Source organism: Rhipicephalus microplus, chromosome 2 (assembly GCF_043290135.1).
Source record: "Rhipicephalus microplus isolate Deutch F79 chromosome 2, USDA_Rmic, whole genome shotgun sequence".
In the NCBI taxonomy this organism is placed as follows: Eukaryota; Metazoa; Arthropoda; class Arachnida; order Ixodida; family Ixodidae; genus Rhipicephalus; species Rhipicephalus microplus.
Window position 1 is genome coordinate 121,014,727 of NC_134701.1, and position 24,639 is coordinate 121,039,365.

The 24,639-nt window shown below is 43.2% G+C and overlaps 1 protein-coding gene across 2 annotated transcripts in view; it reads left to right on the top strand.

Annotated features, from left to right (window-relative positions):
* Window positions 1-24,639, top strand: part of LOC119170766 (venom metalloproteinase BumaMPs1-like) — a 186,003-nt gene that overhangs the window by 26,141 nt on the left and 135,223 nt on the right. For both annotated transcript variants that reach the window (XM_075886733.1, XM_075886735.1), the window contains exons 2-4: window positions 8,305-8,468; window positions 17,402-17,491; window positions 22,097-22,229. In XM_075886733.1, the coding sequence (XP_075742848.1) occupies window positions 8,305-8,468; window positions 17,402-17,491; window positions 22,097-22,229 (387 nt within the window). The remainder of the gene's footprint in view (window positions 1-8,304; window positions 8,469-17,401; window positions 17,492-22,096; window positions 22,230-24,639) is intronic.

A 24,639-nucleotide genomic window follows, 5' to 3' on the forward strand; every position in this document is an offset into this window, starting at 1 on the left:
AACGTGGAAATGGCCATTCCCGTAAATATCGAAAGCCCAGGAGTTCATTACAAAGAGGGACCAATTTTTCGAGCCACACTGACCCCCAGGGCGGTGATGAAAGCTGAATCCATGATGAATGACTATAACCCTACTGTATGTAATTGGAAGTGGAACTGCGGAGGGTACGCTGGTAAAAGAGCACTCCTGCAGCAGTACTTTAGAACAATGGCTGAGAAACCTCAAGGTATAGCTCTTCAAGAGACTTTAGGCTCTGCAGCGTCTCTTTCTGGTTACCTGGCAGTCCCTGGCCAGTCAGGAGGACGAGGTGTCTGCACACTAATAAGTAAAAAGCTGACACACGTTGCCCACGACTTGCTGGCCAGATGCAATATGGAATATGTAACGGTAGAGATTCTGCTTGACACACCACAGCGCTATCAGCGGAAAAACAGGGTTTTTCGCTTTTGTGTCTACAGTAACACCAGGCCCAGGCACCAGCAGTTCAAGACGTTGCTCGAGAGGGCAGTTGAATTAGCCGGTCCTCGGCCCCTCATCATACTCGGTGACTTCAATGCCCCACATGGCTTATGGGGATACGTGTATGAGACGCGAAAGGGTCGAGACCTCTGGCAGGGCGCCATTGAACTAGACCTTACCTTAATCACTGATAAGGCTTTTACTACGCGGATAGGCAACTCTGCGAGCACAGACCCGAAGCCAGACTTCACTTTCAGCAAGGATGTTTAAACGACTACACGGGCCAACGCCGTCATGGATTTTGACAGCGACCACTACGTTCTGCAAACTTCTAATTAGTGGACCGTAGCAGAATACTAGAGTTCACGGTGGTTGTCTGGGAACGTTTTCGAAGTATTCGTGGTACAAGGGCGAGTGCTCCTGACAATTTCGAAGAATGATGCGAAGGCATTCACTGAGATACGACTGCTTCCACCAAGAAGATAAACACTTATTTAAATGTGGAGAAGATGGACAGTAAGCTTGCCTCCCTGCTCGAAGCCAAGGCAGCTTTAATTTTTCGATGGAAGGAGCAGAGGCACAACCGTAGGCTGCGGCAAAGAGTATCAGTTGAACGAAGGGAACAACATTGCGACACACTGTGCAAGCAGCAGTGAGACGAGCTCTGAGTCCATCGACGGTCAAGTCAGAAATGGCAAGTCCTGGCACCATGAACTTGCCATTGACTTGCCAGATGACCTTGGCATCCATGAAGCACCTTTTAAACGAGCACAGCACTCGGGTCAACCTGAGACACACTTTAGCCTATGTCCAACACGAAGCCACTAAAGAACAGGGCGTTGACGAACTCGTTACCCAATTTTTTTCCAAGTACCTGACAGTCTAATGAGAGCACAAATATGGTGTGTTCCCAGAGTATGATGGCCCCCTCTTTCTGAAGTAGATTGAGAGTTTTCAGAGGCTGAAATCAGAAGAGTAATAAAAATGCTCAATCGAGAATCGGCACCAGGGCCAGACGGGATCACGAATAGAGCCCTCAGAAACCTCGACAACGCATCCAAAGAACATGTAACTGGTTACATCAATGAACCATGAGAAACGGGCAGTGTTCCTGAGGAATGGAAACTAGCTGACACCGTACTTACTCCCAAGTACGGAAAGTCTCCAAGCGTTGAGAATCTTCGCCTCATCTCCTTCGCGTAGTGCGTGGTTAATGTAGCAGAGCACGCGATTCTCAACAGACTTAACGACTACCTGGAAAGAAATGAGACTTAGATGCACAATAATACAGGGTTTCATACCGGCCTTTCTACGCAGGCTGCAATGCTGCTTATTAAGCACCAAGTTCTTGAGGGATACTCTAGAGATAAAAATGCTCTTCTTGACCTAGGTCTAGAGAAGGCCTTTGACAACATCAACCACATCAAGCGCCGAGGTCGAATTGTACCTGCACCAAACGGGACTCAGATGCTCACCAGCCAGGTCGGAGCTCCTCCTCGATAGAAAAGAACGAGGTGGCTGACCTAAGGGATGGAAACCCATCGTAAAAATCGATGTACACATTTACACAAGTGGCGCGAGTAAATCTCGAGGGTAGACATCATTCGGATCCTCAGCATGTTAATTGAAGCGAAGGGTGGCAGCGGCACCGCTCTACGAAAGATCGTCTTCAAGACTGACAACGCTTTTCGATTCGTCAAAAGAATCTCCAGGAGACATAGGGGCCTTAAGAAAGACAATTTGTCAAGGCTAATCAATGCGTTTATGCTCTGCCACTTTACCTACTCTATTGCCATGCCCAACTGGCTTAGGCCAGAGTGGGACAAGCTCGACGTGATTATTAGAAAGATCGCCAAGAAAGCACTGGCGCTTCCCCTACGCACACACACCGAGAAATTGCTCGCGCTTGGTGTGCTGAACTCTGCTGCCGAGATCGTGGAAGTGCAGACACGCTTGCAGCTGGCTCAGTTGTCCACTACAACGGCTGGTTGTGCATAATTAGTGAGCTATGTTTTAGCCCTATGGAGCTGGAAACAAATAACTTACGTATGTCAACACATATACATGAAAACGTCGTTGTTACTCTAATACCCCGCAATACTCACCCTGTAAACAATGAGGGACGTCGTTGGCCAAGGGCGACAGCTCTATTGAAGTAACTGGTCAAAGGAGGCGTAATTGCAAGTTTCGTTGATGCTGCAGCATATCGAGACGGCAAACAGTTCGCAGCGGTGGTCGAGGACCAGACGGGCTCGACTACGAACTGCACCATGGTACGCACAGCGAACCCACAGGTAGCCGAATAAGTGGCAATCACACTCGCTCTGTTAAGTGATCGGTGCGAAGAGGTGTACAGCGACTCCAAATCCACAGTCAGAGCCTTTTTGATAGGGCCGCATATCAACACAGGCAGCCAGGATCTTGAACAGCTTCACCAGCGAAACGATTGTCCCTCACTCCTTATATTGGTTGTCCGCGCATGTCAGCTCCGTAAATGGCGTTGCACTGAACCCGAACAAGTCGGCCCCCACAGCAGCGCACGCGCTCACAGACCGCTCTGCTCTCGACCGGTGTGACGGCTTCAGTGCTGACGACGCGGGACATAAAGGCGCACCTACTACACACAACGAAGGAAGAAAAATAGCAGGAAAAGAACAGCAGGGAGGTTAACCAGCCTATGGCCAGCTGGTTTACAACCCTGCACATGGGGGGGAGATGGCGAGATGAAAGATAGAAATTAGAGAGGGAAGAGAGATAAACGCAGCACATTAGGCAGCACACACGCGCACACTCAGTCATAGTCCGGCCTTGTCTTTCGTGGTTTGTGACATTGTTGTTACGGCCGCTTGTTCAAGTACGTGTCGAGAAGGAATTCCAACAATAACTTGTCGCCTTCTATTACAATGTCTTCTCTCGGGCACTGAAAGCTGTTGTCAATGCGCGCAAGAACGGATGCCAGTGACTGTCTCTGGATGTCATACAACGGACAGTCTCAAAAGATGTAGTGTAGCATCTCTTCGCAATGACAGGCAACGTAAAGAGGGTTGTCGGCCATTCCGTTGACAAATCAATAGAATTTTGCAAATGACACCCCTAGCCATAAGCGTGAAGAAGGGTGTCTTCTCTTCGGTCGAGCTCAGTAGGCATGCGGAGAGCCATCAAATAGGACAGGTGGTGTTGACTATTCATCTCGTAGCTTGGTGGGCACCATAGCGAAAAAGTGATTTCACGCGCAAGTCGTCGAAGATTACTGGCAGCACTGATACGTGAAAGTAGTATGGCTGCTTCTCCGTTGTGTGTGGCTTGCGCATCCACACACAATGAGATTATGAAGTTACATCCACACACAACGAGATTACGAGATTACATGGCGAGGCGGGCATTCCCAATGCCACATTGCAAACTCAATAGAACACAGGCCGTCTCGTTGTGCTTACTTCAAACCCGTTCGTACCCGTCGTTAGCATACCTAATTTCAATTGATCCTTCCACTTCCCAGATGCCAACTGCACCGCTTGCGGGCAGACCGCTACATTAGCGCACATACCCTAGAAGTGCGGTTCGCTTGGGCCGACTTATAGCAGGCCCGAATGGGATGCGCTTCTGCATGGCCCAGAACTTCAGGACCAAATCCTGGCCATCCAGTGTGCCCACGACAAGGCCGTCAGGCTAGACCTTTTGGTCCTCACGTGGGAGTAGCCGCGTGACGCGTAGGAACTTCAGCGTCTGCACTGGGCCATAAGAAAGTTGTTCTCTGTCACTCCCTCACTCTTTCACGTGATACTAAGTTTAGTATATGTTGACTTAGCGAAATGATCTTGAGGGCGTCGTGAGCGTGTCATGTTGGTAAAAAAAAACACGCATCTCATAATTGTCTTGTTTGCACTAGTCATATAGCTTCGGCATTCATTCACGTCCCGTAATACCAAATTTTTTGTACGTGAAGCAACCGAAATGCCCGCGAGCGCATCATGATTGCTTCATGTATTCATGTGGTTACATTGCATGCCTCTCAGGATTATCTTGTTTGGACGTGTCATTTACCTTCACGGTCTGTTCGCGTCACGTAGTACCAAATTTGGTATATGGGAAGTTAGCGAAATGGCCTCGAGTGCATAATCAGCGTGAAATTTAGTCATGTTGTTACGTGACATGCGTGTCATGATTTCCATGTCAAGTTCTCTCACTTGTGTTCCCCATCCAGTCATGCCATACCATAGTTTTGCAACATGTTATGTAAACAAACCAGTGCAAGAGCAGCAAGATCATGAAATCTAAATCATGACGATCATGAGATGCATTTCTTGATTTTCATGATACAACTAGTCAATCATGCTCGCCATACAGCCATGTTGTGCCATACCAATTTTCATATTGATAATACCCAAACCGCCAGGAAAGCTAAAAGCTTTAGGCAGCTAGATAGATAGATAAATAGATAGATAGATATAGATAGATAGATAGATCGATAGATAAATAGAGAGATAGATAGATAGATAGATAGATAGATAGATAGATAGATAGATAGATCGATAGACAGATGGATAGATATGGTCAATGTCGCTGAAGTTTGCTAAGAAACGCTTCGCTTTTAAAAGTACGTTGGAGGATCTTACGCGCATGCCACTTCTTGCGCGCCGCAATTTGTGTACTTAATGACTGCAGCACTCCACTACGGTCGATGTGCAAAGAATCAGGCGGCGAAATGCGTTCATGCCACACAACAGTCGTAGCACACACTACTAATACCGCGTTGTATAAGCGATTGAACGTGCGATTTTCATAACAACTTCGTCGTTTACAGCCGGCCACCCATCACGTGGGGCACACACGGTACTGCGAGTTTTCTCAAGCTTAAGACCAGGAATTGCGCACATAACAAGTTCAAAAAGATTTCACACGCATATTTGCTCGTGGTGCAAAGCATGCACCCAATACAGAAATTAAGGCCTCATGCAAACACTTCAGTGTTTATGCTAAGGCAGTTAACATTCAATTGCAATGAAGCAAGCGATAATACGGTGGCTCTATTCTCTTTCAGCAGGTGTTGTCTCGAATGTGGGTCAATTCAGAATTTATGCATGTTTCATAGATCTTGGACATCAATGTATATCTTAAATTGCTTAGATGTTTCTTCTAGGTTAAATTCATAATCTGAGCAGATAAAAATGATAATTTTGACGTTGCTCTCAGAAAAGGGCTTGTAGATTGACGCATTGGACTTGGTAGCGTCTTTAGCAAATTATCTATGGCAGCAATAAGCTGATAAGTGAAGTAAAATGAGTGCTGTTTGTGAAGTTATTATCATGCACAAGGGGGAACATCACATGCCTTGGCTTATTTTGTGTAGTACACAACGTTACTGCAGGAGATATGAGCAAAATTTGAAAATTCATTTATGTGTCCTGTTCAGGAGCACAAAAAATAAGAAATTGGGCATTTGCGGTGACAAATTCAGAAAACCATAGGTACTGGTTTTAATCCCAATAGCTGGCGTGAGAGTGCTGTTCCCCTTCCTATAGCATATCGTTATAGCATGATTACTTCATAACTTTTAACTCGTTGATCACCCGGATAGCACACTGGTTAAGAAGAATATGTCACACCTATATTTTTGCATATGAGTTCAATTCAAAGTGAATATATGAGTTGTATGAAATTTCTAGTAAGCGCATAGCATTTCAAACGACCTCGTACAAATAAAGTTCAACTATTCGCGAACACTGTGAGCATTCTCATTTGTGATGATGACCAATGAAACTTAGGTTGCTGAGACATTTGGCTGTAAAGTAGTGGTGGATGATACGACGGTACACCTGCTTGAAACGATTGCAATCACTCACTAATGACCACCGAATGGTATGAATAACACCGGAATATTCCCTACGATGTGCCTCATATTTATATGCTGGTTAGGCCCACAAGACCTTTATGCTAATATTGCTATATAGTTATTGCTCATAATGTATTGCTTACAATGAGTATAAATTTATTGGTTTAGTTGTCGCGTCGGCCCTAAGGGAAATGAGCAGGTAACTCGCACTAAACAAAGACCATGAAGAAACTCAGCTACCTGAGGAAAACTGGGGCTGAATCTACAATTATTATAACATTTTTGGCGTACAACACTTTCATAAGACTATTGTTAGAATAAGCTACTCTTTTCTGGGGTCCTTACACCTAATAAAACGTTTGTGAAACTGAAAACATACATAAGAAATTATTAGGGCCGTCGTCACAGATCCAATAGTGCTCTAATACAGGACAAGAAGCTCTAAAGAATTGAAACACAAAGCTATCGAGAGAGGCCTAAAACACTTTACCTAAATAATTATGAGGGGGTAATGTAGACAGGGATTCGTATAATAAGCCACATTACCGGTGCCCTACAGATTCATATAGATAGTTTAAGCCAATCGAGTATTCTTGCCAAACCAACTCCACCAAACAATTTTTTTCATCCGGCAATCATTGAATGAAACGCATTGCCTGAACATGTGCTGCGCAACATAACCACGTCATTGTGTGAGCACACTGTGGCTAATTTACTACACAAGGTGTTTCCCCTACGATCTGTCACTTTTTAGAGAACATTTGTCGCAATTCAACGTGAGCAGACCACCGAGACGTTGAATCCGAGAACTGACGCACAGTTTTTATGCAGCAGCCAAAGGCAAAGATATAAACAAAAGCAAGTCGTTTTTTATCAGTGTCCCTTTTTACTAGACCATTGGCGTGCACCTCGTTTTCGTTCTCTGTCTATTTTGAGCGTGGCATCACCCGGATGTTATAGCTGAACCAGTCAATTGCGCATAAAGTCACTTTGTACAAGCGATGGTGCTTCGCAGAAACACTCGATGACGTATATTTTGATGCGCACTACGTGCAAAAGTTGAGGTCGGTGCTGGTGACACCTTTTACTGCTTGGGCAATCGGGGATGACCTCGTAGCTAGCGTCACTTATTCATCGCAGCACTCGGTAAGGCCCGAAGTATCTTCTGAGCAACTTTTCGGATAGCCCCCATCTTCGTAGAGGTGTCGACACCCGTAACCTGTTCCCGGTTTTGTACGTTACAGGTGTATGACGTAGGTTACAGCGACCTGCGTCGTACTCTTATTGTTGGGACATTCGCAGACGTGCAAGCTGCTTGGCTTCCTCTGCGCGTTGAGTGAACGTGTCGGCACTCCTTTTGTTGTCATCGCATTCGTATCGCAGCATGATGTCCAACATCGTCCTTACTTATCGTCCGTGAACCAGGCTGGATGGGGTCATCCGTGTGGTTTTTTGTTTACCAGTACTGTATGCAAACGTTATGTAAGGGAAAATATTGTCCCAATTTTTGTGCTCAATGCCCACGTACATTGAAAGCATGTCTTCCAGAGTTTTGTTGAGCCACTCGGTCAACTCGTTGGTTTGTGGATGGTAGGCTGTCGACTTACGATGAATACTACCACTGAGCACCAACACATGATCTAAAAGCGCGGCGTGAATCTGGTTCCACGATCTGTTATAATGATCAACAGTGCACCGTCTCTCAGCACAATGTTCTCTATGAAAAATCGGGCCCGCTTCTCTGCTGTGCCTCACTGAAGGGTACACGGGAGCCAAAAACGCTGCATGTATATATATATATATATATATATATATATATATATATATATATATATATATATATATATATATATATATATATTGTGCACATAGAGCAAAGGCGCAGTTTTGTTATGTGGGCAATTAACCATTGTTGAGTAGAAATTTCAGCGTGTTCACTCGGATCAGGACTTTTGTTCAACGAAAATGGGAAAAGTTCGGCAGATGAATATTAATGAAGTTTTCTTTTTCAGCCGCTGAAACTTTCTATCCAAGAATGCTAGAAAGCAGAGCTGAAGATGGCTCAAAGATTGTGAAAATATCAGATGACATAACACTGACTCTGCGGAAAAGTTCTATTTTCTCAGAAGAGTTCTTCATTCATAGCACTCGGGATGGGGTACCAATTGCTTACCACGTAAGTCCTATTTTACATTGTTTTCTTTTGGCTTAGTCGTCGCAAGAGTACGTTTTTCTCATTTACATAAAAGCAACAGTCTTGAACACATTCTGCAGCTATAGAGAATGCCAGACGTTATCACCAAAAACAATTCATCAGGTAAATTTATACGGTTTGAGCACTTCTGTAAACGTTCTGTTTCTCTTTATTATTTCAAAATAATTTCGGTAGTTTGGTTCATATAGTCGGCCACCATTTGCTTTACAACATATTGAAGGAATATGTTGGACAGTCTTTTATATGAACCTGTTAAGGGACTATGTGGATGTATTATTTGGTTCTTCAGCCTTTTGGTCTTTCTTATTTCAACGATTGAAGCTGTGTTCAACTTCCTATTCATTACTTATTTTTTTCAAATACTGCTCTTCTCATATGAGAGCGTGAAAATAGGGAGAGGCAATTGGTAAAATATAGGGAATGTGTTGAGAACAATAAATACGCAACAGTGCTGGGGAGAAGATGTTACAATATATATAAATAAATAGTGATCACATAAATGCATGCACTGAAATTGAATACATTTGTAACAACACTAAAGCAAAAAGGAGAGAGGTAGAACGGCATTTATACAATAAAACTGCCATTAAAACAGCATATAAAACAGCATTGGAAGATGTTCAAATCAAGCCATGTGTGTTCTTTCTGTACCAAAAAGAGTCAATCGACAAGTTTGAGGATGGAAGTATGCATAGCGTTACGTGATTAGGAAAATGTTAGATGCAAAGCAGCTTTACGAAAGAAGCTTGTTTTCTGTCGCACCGTAATCGTCCACGACAATGACGATCACCCTCATGACGACGAAGGAAAAGCGCGTTGCAGACCACAAACTTTCTGCCATTGGGAAGAACTACTACTACTAATGCTACAACTACTACTACTACTACTACTACTACTACTACTACTACATCTACTACTACTACTTCTACTACTACTATACTACAACTACTATACTACAACTACTACTACTACTACTACTACTACTACTACTACTACTACTACTACTACTACTACTACTGCTAATACTACTACATACATTGCGGACGCATGACCTACAGCTTAGGCGGCTTCGCCCCGAAAATAATTTGTGGTAACGTTATCAAAGTGTTGGCTGCATTTAAGGTATGAAGTAAGCATCACACTTCAATATTTATGTTCGATTACATCGGGTAACATGGCGTCGTCGACAACCTAGGCGAAGTGTGAGGCATCTTTCGATTCTCTTTGTCACGGTAGAAATTTCGCTAGGTTTGTTGATACCTGCCGTGTTTAACACGAAACTGATATTGTGGTTAGGTAAGCACTCCGAGCGAAGTAGTCTATATGGCTATTGATTTCGAGGTCTCTAACAGACTTCAACAAAAAGGCTAAGGATAGAATAGATGTTCGTTGTGCGAACAACTTGCGTAACATGACAACTGATTGTAATGAATTGCTAAGAAAGTAGTCTATCTAGTCTCAGCTAAATCAACTCAAGATCAACGCGAAGAAAACTAAAGTAATCATTTTTCGCTCCAAAAATAAATATCTTCAGTTAAATAGTACGATTTCATCTGAAGGTTAAAAACTGAAATTCTTGAAAGGCACAAAATTTTCGCGTGCACTTTTCTTACCAGCTCACTTGGGACAGGCATGTAGATTACCTGAGAAAAATCTCTCTTTTGTGACAGGTGTCCTATCACGACGCCATTGTTTGCGTCCTAGAAAAAACAAATTGCACGCCTACAATGCTTCATTTCATGCCTAATTAAATAATTGCTCTTTAGTACGGAGCACAACTACTATAGCTATCATACGTAGAGTTTCGATGCCACAGAGGAAGAGAATTTGCTATATTGGCTACACAGACTATTATTTCAGCCCTAGAGAAGGGTTTTCTAAATACAATGGTATTAGAATTGACAACCTTTATAATTTTCGTTTGTTACATACTGCGCAATATGCCTCTGAATATCTCAAGAAATACATGAAACAGTTGGCCTGTTTAGAACGTCGTGCAAGTATTATGAACACTAGGAACCCTGAAACATGGTTGGTTTCATATTCCAGGACGCATTATAAACACCAGTCGTTGGTATATATTCTGCGATCTACTTAAAATAAATATGAAAAATTCGCGTGCCTAATTAAAAAAATTGTGTTTATATATTTTTCACATATTATGTCACATACTGTGACATTCTGCGCAATTGAAAAGTGCGTCAATGATACCTTTTATTAGCGTAGTTATTATGACTACATGAATTTTTTGCGGCGGTATGAATTTTTTGCTGATAATATTACGGTGTACATTTTTGTATTGTTGATATTTCTGTTTATTGCTTCTCTCTTTATGATACTTTATTGTACGTAAAATTTTTCAGATTTTTATGCGCATGTATTTATTTTACTTCACTTTATTTCTTGTGGAGTTGTCACGCTGGAATTATATAACCCTAATGATGTGTAATTATAATATCCCATTTAAATTGTTTTACTATCTGGTTTGCTCGCCAATGCACGGATCTGCTTGTCGTTACTGTCTTGTATAGTCTGGTAGTTGGGTCTCGTCCAGCTACTTATGTAGCTTTTAACCCAGTTAGCATGTATTAACGTGGCCAGCATGTATAAACTAGAAAATTATAATCGAATTGAATTGAAAAAAATATCGTTTATATTTATTGTGTGAATAACAACGGTGGAAGTACTTGTCTTTGTGGTATCCCCCATGACATAGAAAACAGCTTTAGATGTCGTGTGTCCAAAAATACAGCTGTTATTGATTAAGCTCTAAGTGTTTATTTCTACATGTAAGTGAACTGATTTTCAACATGACTTGCAGTTATGCAGTTATTTTTTATTACAAACAGTGCCAAATGCTTTTACAAAATTCATTAGAATCATATCTGTTTCATTTTAGATAAAGAGGCCATGTGCAACTTCATGCACAAATTTGGTCATTTGTGTTATGGTTCCTATACCAACCCAAAAGTCGTGCAGGCTTGGTAGAAAACGCGTAGTCGTTTGAGAAAAACTATGGTGTGTTTCATATTATATGTTTTAGTAGTTAGCACCAGGTACTTATAAGAGATATACACTACGTTTAGTGACCTGCGGCGCCTACACACATGCTGTGGCCCGTGGTATACTGGTATGTGGCATACGCGTTTAGAAGAAAGGATATTACATTGCACGCTAAGAAATTTTCAATTCTTTATGTGACGTCCAAACTGTCTCAATCGTCATACCCTCTCACCTTTTTATAAACATTTTTTCTGACACGAAGGTGGGGAAGTTATCATAGGGGCATTCAGACCTAGGTGTCTGTATAATTGATTGAGATATGGGGCTTAATGTCCTAAAACACTGTATGAATATGAGAGATGCTGTCGTCGAAAAGCTCCAGAAATACCGATCTCCTGAGATTCTTCAACGTTCAACTAAATCTGAGCATACATGCCTACAGCATTTTCGCTTTGTTTGAAAATGCGATCGCCAGGGCCGGGACTTCAACCTGCGACCTGCGGGACAGCAGCCGAGCACCTAAGCCACTAGACCACGGCAGCAGGGCAAGTGACTATACAGACAGACAGACAGACAGACAGACAGACAGACAGACAGACAGACAGACAGACAGACAGACAGACAGACAGACAGACAGACGAAGAGATAGATAGATAGATAGATGGATAGATAGATAGATAGATAGATGGATAGATAGATAGATAGGTAGATAGATAGATAGATAGATAGATAGATAGATGGATAGATAGATAGATAGATGAATAGATAGATCGAATGACAGTTAGACCGACATGAAGAAGAACAGATAGATAAATAGATCAATCAATAGACAGATAGATAGACAGATAGATAGATAGTTGATAGATACAGATGAATTGATGTATAGATATACAGATGTGTAGATAGACAGATTGACATACAGACAAGGAGAAGAAAAGATAGATAAATAGATCAATCGATAGACAGACAGATAGATAAATAGATAAAAGATATAGATAGATAGATAGATAGATAGATAGATAGATAGATAGATAGATAGATAGATAGATAGATAGATAGATAGATACGCCCAAAGTTCAGCAGTACGCAAGGAAATGCTACGCGTCTAAACTTAGCCCGACATATTTGCTATTCCAATCTGCTTACCTCGAAGCAATGCATTCGTAATGTTAATGGTACCACTATATTTTTCGGAATAATTTTATAACAGAAGGTTCATGCTCGTGATAATGCGCGATCTGACCTGAGTGTATATCTGTTTCAGCTGTGAATACTGACTGAAAAAATGCATTAGTGCAATCAGCTTCTCAATATTTTTCTTCGACAGATAGTTGCTCTACTATCATCTTTACTCTGAAGCATTTTCATTACCTGTAGCGGCTATTTTCAAGAAAATTCGATGGATGTAGGTTCATAATTTGGACGTTTGCTGCCATGGCTTTATCTAAAAAATCAGCTTTAACGTACTGCAGTTTCAAGTTTATGGACACCCTTGGCCAGTTATCACTGTTACATAAGGCCAATTCATGCGGGATCTCGGCTTGTGCGTGACCCATGGGTTTGACCTTTAGTTAGTTTTTGGTGGGCAGGAGGGCACAGTTACCAATACGAAAAAATTGCCAGATCCCACGAAAAGTGGGAATCGATGATGTGAGAAGCACCGATAGAAAAAGTTGATATGTCACTTTGAAATTAGCAAAACGTTACGAGGTGGAGGTAAATGATGCCGTACACGACTTCCGTGTCATGATTATTAGGTTTAGATGTATTGTTTACCTCCGTCGTCTATTCACTTTATGAGATACCAAATTCAGTATATGCAGAGCTAGCGAAATGGTTGGGAACACGCTATTAGCGTGGTATTGTGTCATGTTTTTCTATGACACGTGTATTAACATTATCATGTTTGCGCCAGTCATAAATTTCGTCACCCATTGACGTCACGTAACACCAAATTTAGGATATGTCGAGCTAGGAAAACGGCCGCGAGCGCATCATGAAGGGCCCTATATACTACAAAGTAGCGTTGGTGCGTGCGCACGCTGGGCACAGCGACATTACGTTAGCAAAACGCGAGCACTGTATATTGATATGTGGGGTTTAACGTCCCCAAACCACCATATGATTATGAGAGACGCCGTAGTGGAGGGCAACGGAAATTTTGACCACCTCGGGTTCTTTAACGTGCACCCAAATCTGAGCATACGGGCCTACAAAATTTCCGTCTCCATCGGAAATGCAGCCGCTGCAGCCGGGATTCTATCCCGCGACCTGCGGGTCAGCAGCCGAAAACCTTAGCCACTAGACCACCACGGCGGGGCGCAAGCGCTCTATAGTCTCACGCCAAGCGACCGTCGGCGCAGCCCGATGGCAAACGGCCCGAAATTCCCGCTGATGCGTTACCCAGACAACAATGGGTCTCTCTCTTTTCGAGACAGAGGGACGCCGGACAAGCTGAAATGGGAATGCTTCAATGCAACGCAGCGCGGCGCACGCCTGTGAATATATGAAAAAAAAAATGGCAGCATATTCACGGAGTGAATGATGGAGAGTGGGGCGAAGCATTCGTCCGTGCATGCGTCCGTCTGTGTGACCGTTCATGCGTATGTTCGTGTGCCCATCCCTGCGTTCGTTCATGCATCCGCGCTTGCGTACATTCATGCGTCCATCCATGCATCTGTCTGTGTGTCCGTTCGTCCATCTACTCAACACTCCAAGTCCCATAATCTCGCATCTTTTCATCATATATTCCCCATATAGAAGCACCGCCATTCAGTGGACATTCCAAGGACTAAACGAGAGGTGGCACACGCACCCTTTCTTACGGCTTCCCACCTTCAATCACCTTGAGTTCATGGTACATACTAGTTCACTGTATTCATGGCACTGCGGCCCAATGCTCGCTAAACCTTTCTAAAACCAAGGAGGTTACGCCTAGCGAGTATAACTTAGCAACCTTTTTCTGTCAGATAGTGCTTAATGTACATGGAAGTGGCTGCTAATGTGAAATGAGAGACAGGAGGATTCAGCTTTTTATTTCTTACGGCTTGCGCTTCGTATCTGCTTCCCGCCTTTAACCACCTCGAATTAATTCGTGGTATATACTAGTTCATTATATTCATGGCTCTGTGGCTCAACGCTCGCTAAACCTTTCTAAAACTAAGGAGGCTACACCCAGCGAGTATAATGTAGCAACCCTTTCTTGACCGATAGTGCTCAATGTACATGCCAATGGCTGCTAATGGGGATCGCAGCGTGCGTGTTGACTAAAAGCCGAATGCTCCTGTCTCTCATTCCCCATTAGCAGCCATTGGCATGTACATTGAGCACTATTTTTTATTGTTAAACAAAGCACAAAAGACGTCTCTCACCGGCACGACCTTGGCAGTCAAATGTTATACCTATTTCGGGTATGTGCCACTGGTGGTTACGTACTACGAGGGACAAAACCACCGCAAGAGCTGCAAGACCTTGAAATGTAAATCAGGTCATTCATGACATATATGTCATGGTTTTATTGTTATGACTACTCAAATATGTTCTCCATAGAGTCATCTTGCGCCATATCAACTTTGGTATCGATAGCATTATTGAAACGACCAGGAAGCTGAAAGTCGTAGGCTGCTAGATAGATAGATAGATAGATAGATAGATAGATAGATAGATAGATACTATGTACTCTGATTTGGGTGCACGTTAAAGAACCCCAGGTGGTCCAAATTTCCGGAGCCCTTCACTACGGCGTCTCTCATAATCATGTGGTGGTTTTGGGACGTTAAACCCCAAAAATCGAATGGATAGATAGATAGATAGGTAGATACCGTATACTCTGATTTGGGTGCACGCTAAAGAACCCCAGGTGGTCCAAATTTTCGGAGCCCTTCACTACGGCGTCTCTCATAATCATGTGGTGGTTTTGGGACGTTAAACCCCACAAATCGAATCGATAGATAGATAGATTGATAGATAGATAGATAGATAGATAGACCGATAGATAGATAGATAGATACAGTGTACTCTGATTTGGGTGCACGTTAAAGAACCCCAGGTGGTCCAAATTTTCGGAGCCTTTCACTACGGCGTCTCTCATAATCATGTGGTGGTTTTGGGACGTTAAGCCCCACAAATCGAATCGATAGATAGATAGATAGATAGACAGGCAGACAGACAGACAGACAGACAGACAGACAGACAGACAGATAGATAGATAGATAGATAGATAGATAGATAGATAGATAGATAGATAGATAGATAGATAGATAGATAGATAGATAGATACCGTGTACTCTGATTTGAGTGCACGTTAAAGAACCCCAAGTGGTCCAAATTTCCGGAGCCTTTCACTACGGCGTCTCTCATAATCATGTGGTGGTTGTGGGACGTTAAACCCCACAAATCGAATCGATATATAGATAGATAGATAGACAGATAGATAGATAGATAGATAGATAGATAGATAGATAGATAGATAGATAGATAGATAGATAGATAGATAGATAGATAGATAGATAAGCTCAAAGTCACCCAAGTTTGCTAAGAAATTCTTCGCATTTAAAAATGCAATCTAGTTTCAGGTAATCCGGAAACTCTTTATGTCGCGTAATGCGTGATGGCTGAGGTCTAAATAGATAATTATTTCATTGTGTCAGCGCGTTATTATACTGGTGTCATTCCACATTTGAAAGTCTTTATTCACTGATATTTCAATACGATTTATTAGTGCATTGGTAAATCATGAACCTTATTGCTGTTCTTAGTTTTACGTAATGGTAATATTTACAATCGATTTATTAGCACTTACTGAAAAGCGTTGGCGAAGAAGAATAAGATTCAGAGCCTTTTTTGCGGCATCTCGCGTGCGTGTAGCCTCGTTGAAGAATTGCTGAATAATGTCAAAAGATAGGCAAAAATAATGTTAAGCAAGCATTCAAAGTTGACGACGACTCATTCATAGCCTTTCAGTCTTCGTCAGCCAAACTAAAATCATTAATCACCAATCTTTCCGAGCTTGGCATGTTGTGTTGCGTCAATCGTTGAATCGTGAATGTGCTTTCATAACTAGAGGACATCTTCCCATAAAAACACGCACTGAATACAGTCTCTGAGTCACACGTCACTTCACAAAAAAGATAGCTTTGGCTTCGGTATTGTGCGGAAAAAGAAGACAAGAAAAATTGATTCTTCATTAGCAGCGAGATGCCCCCCCCCCCCTCATGCCGTATGGTTCGTTTACACTTATACACTGAACACTAGATTTTTTTTTCTATATCATAAGGTTGAAACGTTGTTCTAGTTTTGTCGGGACTCGTCGTGATGTTTCCGAGAATGCTCATAACTTCTAATTCATTCATTTGTCTAGTATCCTGTTACGGTTTTGTGCAACGTAACGCCCAAGAGACTTGGTATAACAGAGCGGTCTTTTGGGGGCTCATATTGTCATGTGTGCTGATAAAGTAATCATGCACTTGTGGCGGGCGCCAGCTACGTCAACGCATTTACTGAGCGCCTCGTCTAAAACTGCTTCAAAAGGCACTCGCATCAAACGCAGTAGTCAACACAAAGCCGTCACGTATGTGGTTGTCAATTGTTTACGTTAAAGCCGTGTTGATGTCCCTGTGAGGAACGAGCTGTGTTTATCGCATAGTTAAATTGCAAGTACTTTACAATTCATTTTGCATACGTGGTGAGCTATATTTGGCAGTTGTTTTTTATAAACGAGGTGCGTGCGCATGTCCACTGACATAATTATTTTATCGGTAGTATCGCTTAAAAAGATTCTACCAGAGCCTCTTAAAAATCTATTCGTTTGTAGGGTCCTCCAACGTTGTTGTGACCACCACGTTGTTGTATGTTTTGCCGTAAAATCTTTTTTTAAACATATTTTTTTGCAGATGAGGGGTTCTGAACTGGAGAAGAACTTGTATCATGATGAAGAACAGATGGCATCTGTGCATTTGTCTGAAGATGATGGCATAACTATTGTACGTATATCCCATCTGTTTGTATTGTAAAATGAAATAATAAACCTTTCCTTGTTCTCTACGTGCAGTGCCAGTAAGACTGCACGTGTTATTTCACAATATCACTACCGATGTTCAACTTCTGCAAAGTTCGCCAATGATCTTCAGTGCACTGAAGCTTTTTCTAATATTGAGAACGTCAAACTGCGCTGAAAATTTCTTTGTTTCAATAATTAGACAAATAATTCCTAAGTTAACGTCATTCCCGTAAAAAGTTGTGGTTCTGAATAATGAAATGCTGCTGTACAACGCACTGCCAAATTATTGTATTTATTCTTTGTGGAAAAAAACGTAAACACAAATGCTGACACGCTTCATTTTGCAAGACATGTAGTTATGTTATCGTTATATATTACACTTCAGAAGTTGTCAAACATACTTCACTACTTTTTCATGGAAATGTATCCTCCATCACATTATTCGTGGGTACTCAAAGCTGATGCCATCAGTATAACAGGAGAGTCTTTGACTTCAGATCAGCAGCATACTCACACGCAATCTTGGTACTTTTGAATTGTACTGATTCTATGTTGCTTTGCAGCTAATATAGCGACAAGTCGGAGATTACAGCATGCCCAAGTTGTCATTTACGACTTTTCAGCCAGCAGCATCGATTACATCTACAAGACATGTTCGAAGCTCTGCTCAAGATAAGGGGGGTGCCTATGAGTAAAGCTATGTTCTGTCTTGGCGCAACTGAAATTGAGCTAACACAAACTTCACAGATGTGGACATACACAAGCACTCAGTGTGGTAAGAGTTCCTCTAGATTCAAGAAAGGTAGGATAGTGAGCGGCCAACATTGATTTTTGCATGCGTGCCACTTCCGAATCATACGGTGACACAGCAATTTTCAGGCGCCATGCAGTGCTGCTCAGGTGTCACTTCGCCCACACAGTTTGCGGTTCAGCTGCAGCTCATGCATGATAACTGTAACCTTGCACAGTGAAGGAACTTCAGGTGACTGAACCGCCGACTACAGCTAATCTAGGGCCCAGTCATTCAAAAAAATATATACCTCTGAATAACTTGTGTGGTGCCTCCTGCGCCCAATTTGACCCGCCACACCCGACTCAATAAACTACAAGTTCCCAAACTACAAGTGCTACGAGTGCTCTTAAGCAAACGTTACAAGTTGGTGGATTTGGTTCTCCAAGTACAACCTACTGACGTAGGTTGTACTTGGAGAACTCATTTGTTTTTTTTTCTTTTATTTAAATGCAGCCGAATCAAAAGAGGAAAAAATGGCGCACTGTAGTAGGAGGCTTCCAATTTTCTTGGGAATTGAACAGAAACATTTCGCATTATATTGCCGTAAATGTACAAACACTGAGTATGCTTTGATGCTCTCAAGACTAGGCTAATTATGCTGCTGTTTTATTTTTCAATTCACTGATGTAAGGGGCTTTGCGTGTCAATACAGAATAACACTACATAATTTGTGATACCTAACCTGCATTGAAATGAAACGTCACTCTCAGAAAGCCACCGACGTAGTCAGTGGGTGGTCATAACCATAAATTATAATTTGCCGTGTTGTGCTAATCTTTCCGATCGCTATGTATACTAATATCTAACCGGAATACCATGAAATCAACGGATACGCTAAGTCACCCTGTCATACTTATTTTACAGTTGTGAGCGTGTCATAGCTTCGCAATCACCATTTATGGTGGGATATGCATTACCCATGCCGTCAGATTTCTTGTGTGGCTATCTGTCCCAAACCAAGCTATGGTACTCTCTCCGAAGCTTTTCCCTGGTACGAGGGACCTTAGGCGGTTTCGTAGAAAACTTCTTTGATTATTTTCTTATCGAGCCAGTTTATCTATTGAATGACCTGCGCCGGCGTGTACCTGACGTCTATGTTTCTCACACCCAGCCGTACCATGTACCTCTGCCTAAAACTCGCAAGGTCACCGGGATGGCTACTTTTTCACCAGAAGCGATTATGAAAAAGACTCGCCTCCATCCAATAGCATTGCTAACGTCCAACTCACTCGGCTGGTGCTCTAGTTTGCTGCTGTGCCTATGTGCGCGGCGGAGCAATTATACTGTAACGCGGACTGAAAGAGCGAGAAAGAAGAGGAAGTGGGACGCTCTCGAGCGATGGGGATTCAGCAGTGACAGTTGAGCGCTTACATTTTCAGTGTAAATAAACCCACCACATCCACGACACTTTACGTGGAGCGGTGCTTGGTAATTCGCCGTCCTGGTCCCGTAGCAGAAGTTCTTCAAAGAAGCAGACGCTTAGCTGGCTTACCCCTGAACAACACCAGCATGAACGATGACACAGAAATCCCGTTGGCGTACTACGCTGCTGCATCCACCAGAGCGATCGACATGGCACAAGGTGGCCGTCGGCCTTGACAACCAGACTGTTGGGTGCCTAACCACGGATAATCTCAGGTAAAACTGAGGAAGACGTGAATGCTTGGCTAAAACACTACGACAGATTAGGCCGCAACTGCGAATGGGGCACGCCGGTGAAGCTCGTGAACGTAGTATTCTTCCTTGCCGGGACCGCTTTGCTTTGGTTTGGGAACCACCGGGATATATAACCACTTAGGATATAGTTGTTGAGGAACTGAAGGCCTGCTTTGGATACACAAGTTCTGTGAAAAAGAAAGCTGAGCAAGCGCTGTCACGTAGGGCTCGGTTGCATGGTGAAACGTACACAACCTACATTTAAGAGGTATTGTAGCTTTGCGGGGTTGTCAACGCAAATATGTCTGACGAAGACAAAGTCGCTCATTTGTTAAAAGGAATCGCTGAGGATGTGTACAATTTTATCGTAACGAAAGAAAACTTGGACACTCCTATTTCCAGGCAGCAGTGTCGCGCATTCGAGGCGTTGAAGACCCGGAGAATGTACCCAAGTTCTGGCGCTTTGACAATGTTCCCACTGTTGGAAGTATAGATGTCACCACCTGCGAAGACATTCCCTTCCTTGTACGTCGGGTAGTTCGAGAAGAGCTCGTACTGCGTCAAGCAGGTGACGCTCACCACCAATGCTCGTTCGCCGCGTGCCCCGAACAACTTCCCTAATGGATGCGAAAGCGCCACGTCGAAAACTGACCGCGCACAGAAACTGAAGATTTCACCCCGCGGCTTCCGTTTTCCCCAACGGTCACGGTCACCAACGGATGTCATCATCTCGACGTGCCGCTGCAGACCTCCAAACATCATCAACCAGGCCTCTACAAGAAGACTGATGTGCGCATCACGAAATGTTCCTGCAGAGCATGCACGACCTGTCTCCGCGTACATCTGCTATCTCTGCTCCTGCTAAGTGCGCCGACAAGTCCCAATTTGCTACACATGCTGTCTCCCAGGGCATATTTCACGCTTCTGTTCCAGTCAGCCGCCTGCGCCGCCACGTTTTTCGACGTACCCGCCTCATATGCACGAAACCTGGACCACTCACCCGTCCGACCACCATCCCCGACAGCAATGACCTAAGGAATTTTGCAGCGAGTCCCCCGCCTCCGTGCAAAGCCTGACGCCGTCTCCGACACGTTCCCGCCCGTCGCCGTCTGTGCGTCGTCGGTCGCCTGCCCCGCATCAGCTGGGAAACTAGCTGGTGCGGCCAATGGAGGTGCGGTCGCGGGGCAGTCAGTTTGGCCAATTCCTCTTCCTGCTTTGATGTTGGTGAACAAAGTGTGTGTGTGTATAGACGGTGTAGACACTCTTGCTCTTGGAGACACAGGTGCAGCTATTTTAGTTATGAGTCTTCGTTTCAAGCATCATTTCTTCGGTCACGAAGTAATGTTTGCATGGGATCGTAAAGATACTTTTCGTAGAGTTGGAGGCGAAGCGTTATGTCCTCTTGGTATTTGCTCAGTTGTATCCACGATTGGTGGACAAAATCTCCGAGTTGAATTCACAGTACTGGCTCGCGCAACTCACGACGTAATTTTAGGGATAGGCCTCCTTGATGAATGCGGCGCTATGCTTGACTGTGAAGCTGCAGAGATTCTTCTACAAAGTACGTTGTCTACTGCCATAGTTGACGATTTTTGGACTCCCCATCGATGCGCTTCCATCGTCTGAAGATGTGACGATCCCTGGTCGGACAGCAATGATTGTTCTCGTATGCTCTTTTCGAGTTCATTCATAACCCTGCACTGGACTTGTCGAGCCCGATTATACAAATGCCATCAAAAAGAATGGGCTGGTCCAACGGTCTGTCCATACAGCCATTGATGGGAATGTTAATATTAGCAGAAATTACAATTTCACCTTGCTATGTAATTTCTTCCACCCATTTATTTGAGACACACTGCAGGTCCAGGTAGGAGTTCGAACAGTAGGGGCGTGCGAAGTACAAATCTTATATCAAAAGGGAAAGAACATTGTAAGTATGCAAGTTATCCGCAAACATTTCAAGTTTTAAATTGAGACTCAGAGGTTTTGCTGGTATTTTTGTGGCACATTCGGTGAGCTGTCATTACCATTAGGGCCCTTGTCTTTGGACCAATCAATTTTCGTCTTTTACCTGTAATGAACCTACCTCCTCCTCCTGTTTCTTCTTTTTCTGACAGAAACTTTTTTTATTTCATTTAGGAGGGTGTTCTTGGAGATACATTGCGCATAAAGCCAGAGGAAGGAAGGGAGCGATCTGCGGATGGCCAGGTTGCTCACACTCTGTTCGATGTCGAGTACGCGGATGGTGAAGGCCTCAACCCTAATGATTATGGTAACTATACTCACGTGTCTTTGTTAGCATGAAAAAAAAAACATGCTTCACCTTTCGATATTATGAATCTGCATAATACAAAAGCGAACTATGTTTTCACCAGCACATTATAGATTGTGGGTTTATTTACGAGAGCTTGCACAATGTATTTCAGTTTTTTCCGCCGCCTGACGTGAACGAAACCGCTCTGACGCTTAGCCTGCACATTCACGTCACCACAGCTAACGCAAACCATCATGATTTCTCTCGTGTGGATGCTGAAGTAGTTAACACACACGAGGGCACAGCCTACGCTTGAGCCCACGCCATGATATCATGAAGAAGCACATTGTCATAATATTGCAGGTACCTATAACAATGGTAGGTTACACCAAATGTACTTATTGAAAACTTCGTATTTTCGCGAGAAGATTTTCGTGTTGTGCGCTTGCAGAAACGCCGGAACGTATGCCTGTGCCACATCCCGGCCTATGATCATGCTTAACAAAACAGTGCTCAAGTACGTGACAAGGACAGTTTGTAGCTTGACTCAGGAACGAGTGTAGGCGTACGCTTGCTGGCGTCTCCCGCGATGCACCTAAGCCTAAAACCGCCAAAGCGCTGGCTGTGGGACATTCGTTAGTGTCATGATGCAGCTTAATTTCACTCGAGGTTGTGGGAGACCTGGCTTGCTGGCAAGGATCAGAAAACCAGCTGGTTTTGCTCGACCAAGCCCAGCGAGTCGAATAGGTCAGCGGAAACCTGGATGGAGGACCCAAACCACTTGCTCATAAACATTTTAGCGACTAAGAAGTTAATTCTCTCATTTCATTGATGCTACACGACAGCTTTCCTGCCCCCCTTCCCAAAACCAAGGCATCTTTGAATGAGGTAATTGTAAGAGAAAAAGGGTGCATTTCAAATAACCATTGAGCGCGATGGTTTCGAGGACAGCCGTCTATCCTCGCAGATGGAAGAGTCGCGAAGTCATCATCAACGTCATCGTCATAATATTAATAATAATAATAATAATCAGCCTGACTATGCGATCGAAACCAGAACAACATTTATGAGAAAAGCTTCTTAGAAACGAGAACTGTTGGCGTCCGTCACGCTCGGCCAAATCGAAACCCACACCGAACACCTGCACAACAAAAAACAAAAATGTTTGTGTGAAAACCGACTTTATGTGTAATCTACGATGTACCTTAGAGCACAAAATATATTCACCTGCGCTGTTCGTCTTTCCATCAGTGCATCTGTCCATCCATGCATTCCTGGGTCCATATACCTGCAAGTTCATCCGTCTATGCAATGGTCCGTCTGTTGATGTGTCCGTCCTTAAAAGTACCCTAAAGGCAACTAATAAATCGACGTTGATTGTTGAAATATTGGTTCAGACACCTCGTAGGGTTACTTTTATGCCAAGGAAGGACCTATTGTGATATGAAATCATGCTTTGGTGGTCCGTATTGGGTTAACGCACTTCAAAATACCCGCCTCAAGAAGTGAACCAACCGGACCGAATCACGTCACTCTTACCGTGCACAACGTCACCCGGCTTTAATGAGCTTGTACCAGAAGACCAAAAGCAGCGGGAGGCACGGAAGGCAACTATGGCCATTCATCAGTTTCTCACCATTCGCTCCAAGATTGAAGATATATTTTGAGTCAATTTCGCCCCGCTAAATAGCACCACCTGTCTATTGTAACGACGCAGAGATGGAATTTTCGAACCACTCGTGCCTTTCTCCATGGTAACGCCCGGCAGTTCCTTTTTTCTTTGAATAAAACAGAAACAAAAAGTGGCATTTTATTGCGTGTCTTGATGCACGGCAGGTTCTATGTTTCGTGAAGGTAGATTAATTACTTCTAATTAATTGTAGGTAGGTAGTTAGTCGGATGTCATCGAGATCATTTTGAGAATGTCTTACTTTGGCACGTGTGTTCTTGTCTATTTTTCTCAATTTCTCCGTAAGGCAGGCACTGCATAAAATCGCCATTTTATATGTCGTCATAGATTGAGCTTTCACTCTGACGTAAATTTTTGTTTGACTTTAGTTCTCTTTTCACACTAGCCGGTGACTACAACGTACTCATTATCGACCTTGCAACATAGCTTCGCCCACTTGTCATCATTCACTTTGTGGAGATGCGTAAATTTTTTTTCGCGGTTGCTTTGTCATATGTATTTTATTGCTGTTTTTCCTGTCGCTGAAGTATTTGTGAGCTGTTGCATTACCGCTTTGGTGTCATAACAATGCGGATAATATTAACTCAATAAGTGGTGATATACTTATTACTAACAGATGCGTTGCTGGAACACCGAGTAAAAGACCAGAAAATGCTTTAAGTGATTATCACAACTTTTGCTAGAGGCCATATCTGAGCTTTAATTACACACATGCCTATTAGTAGCGATCCCATTTTT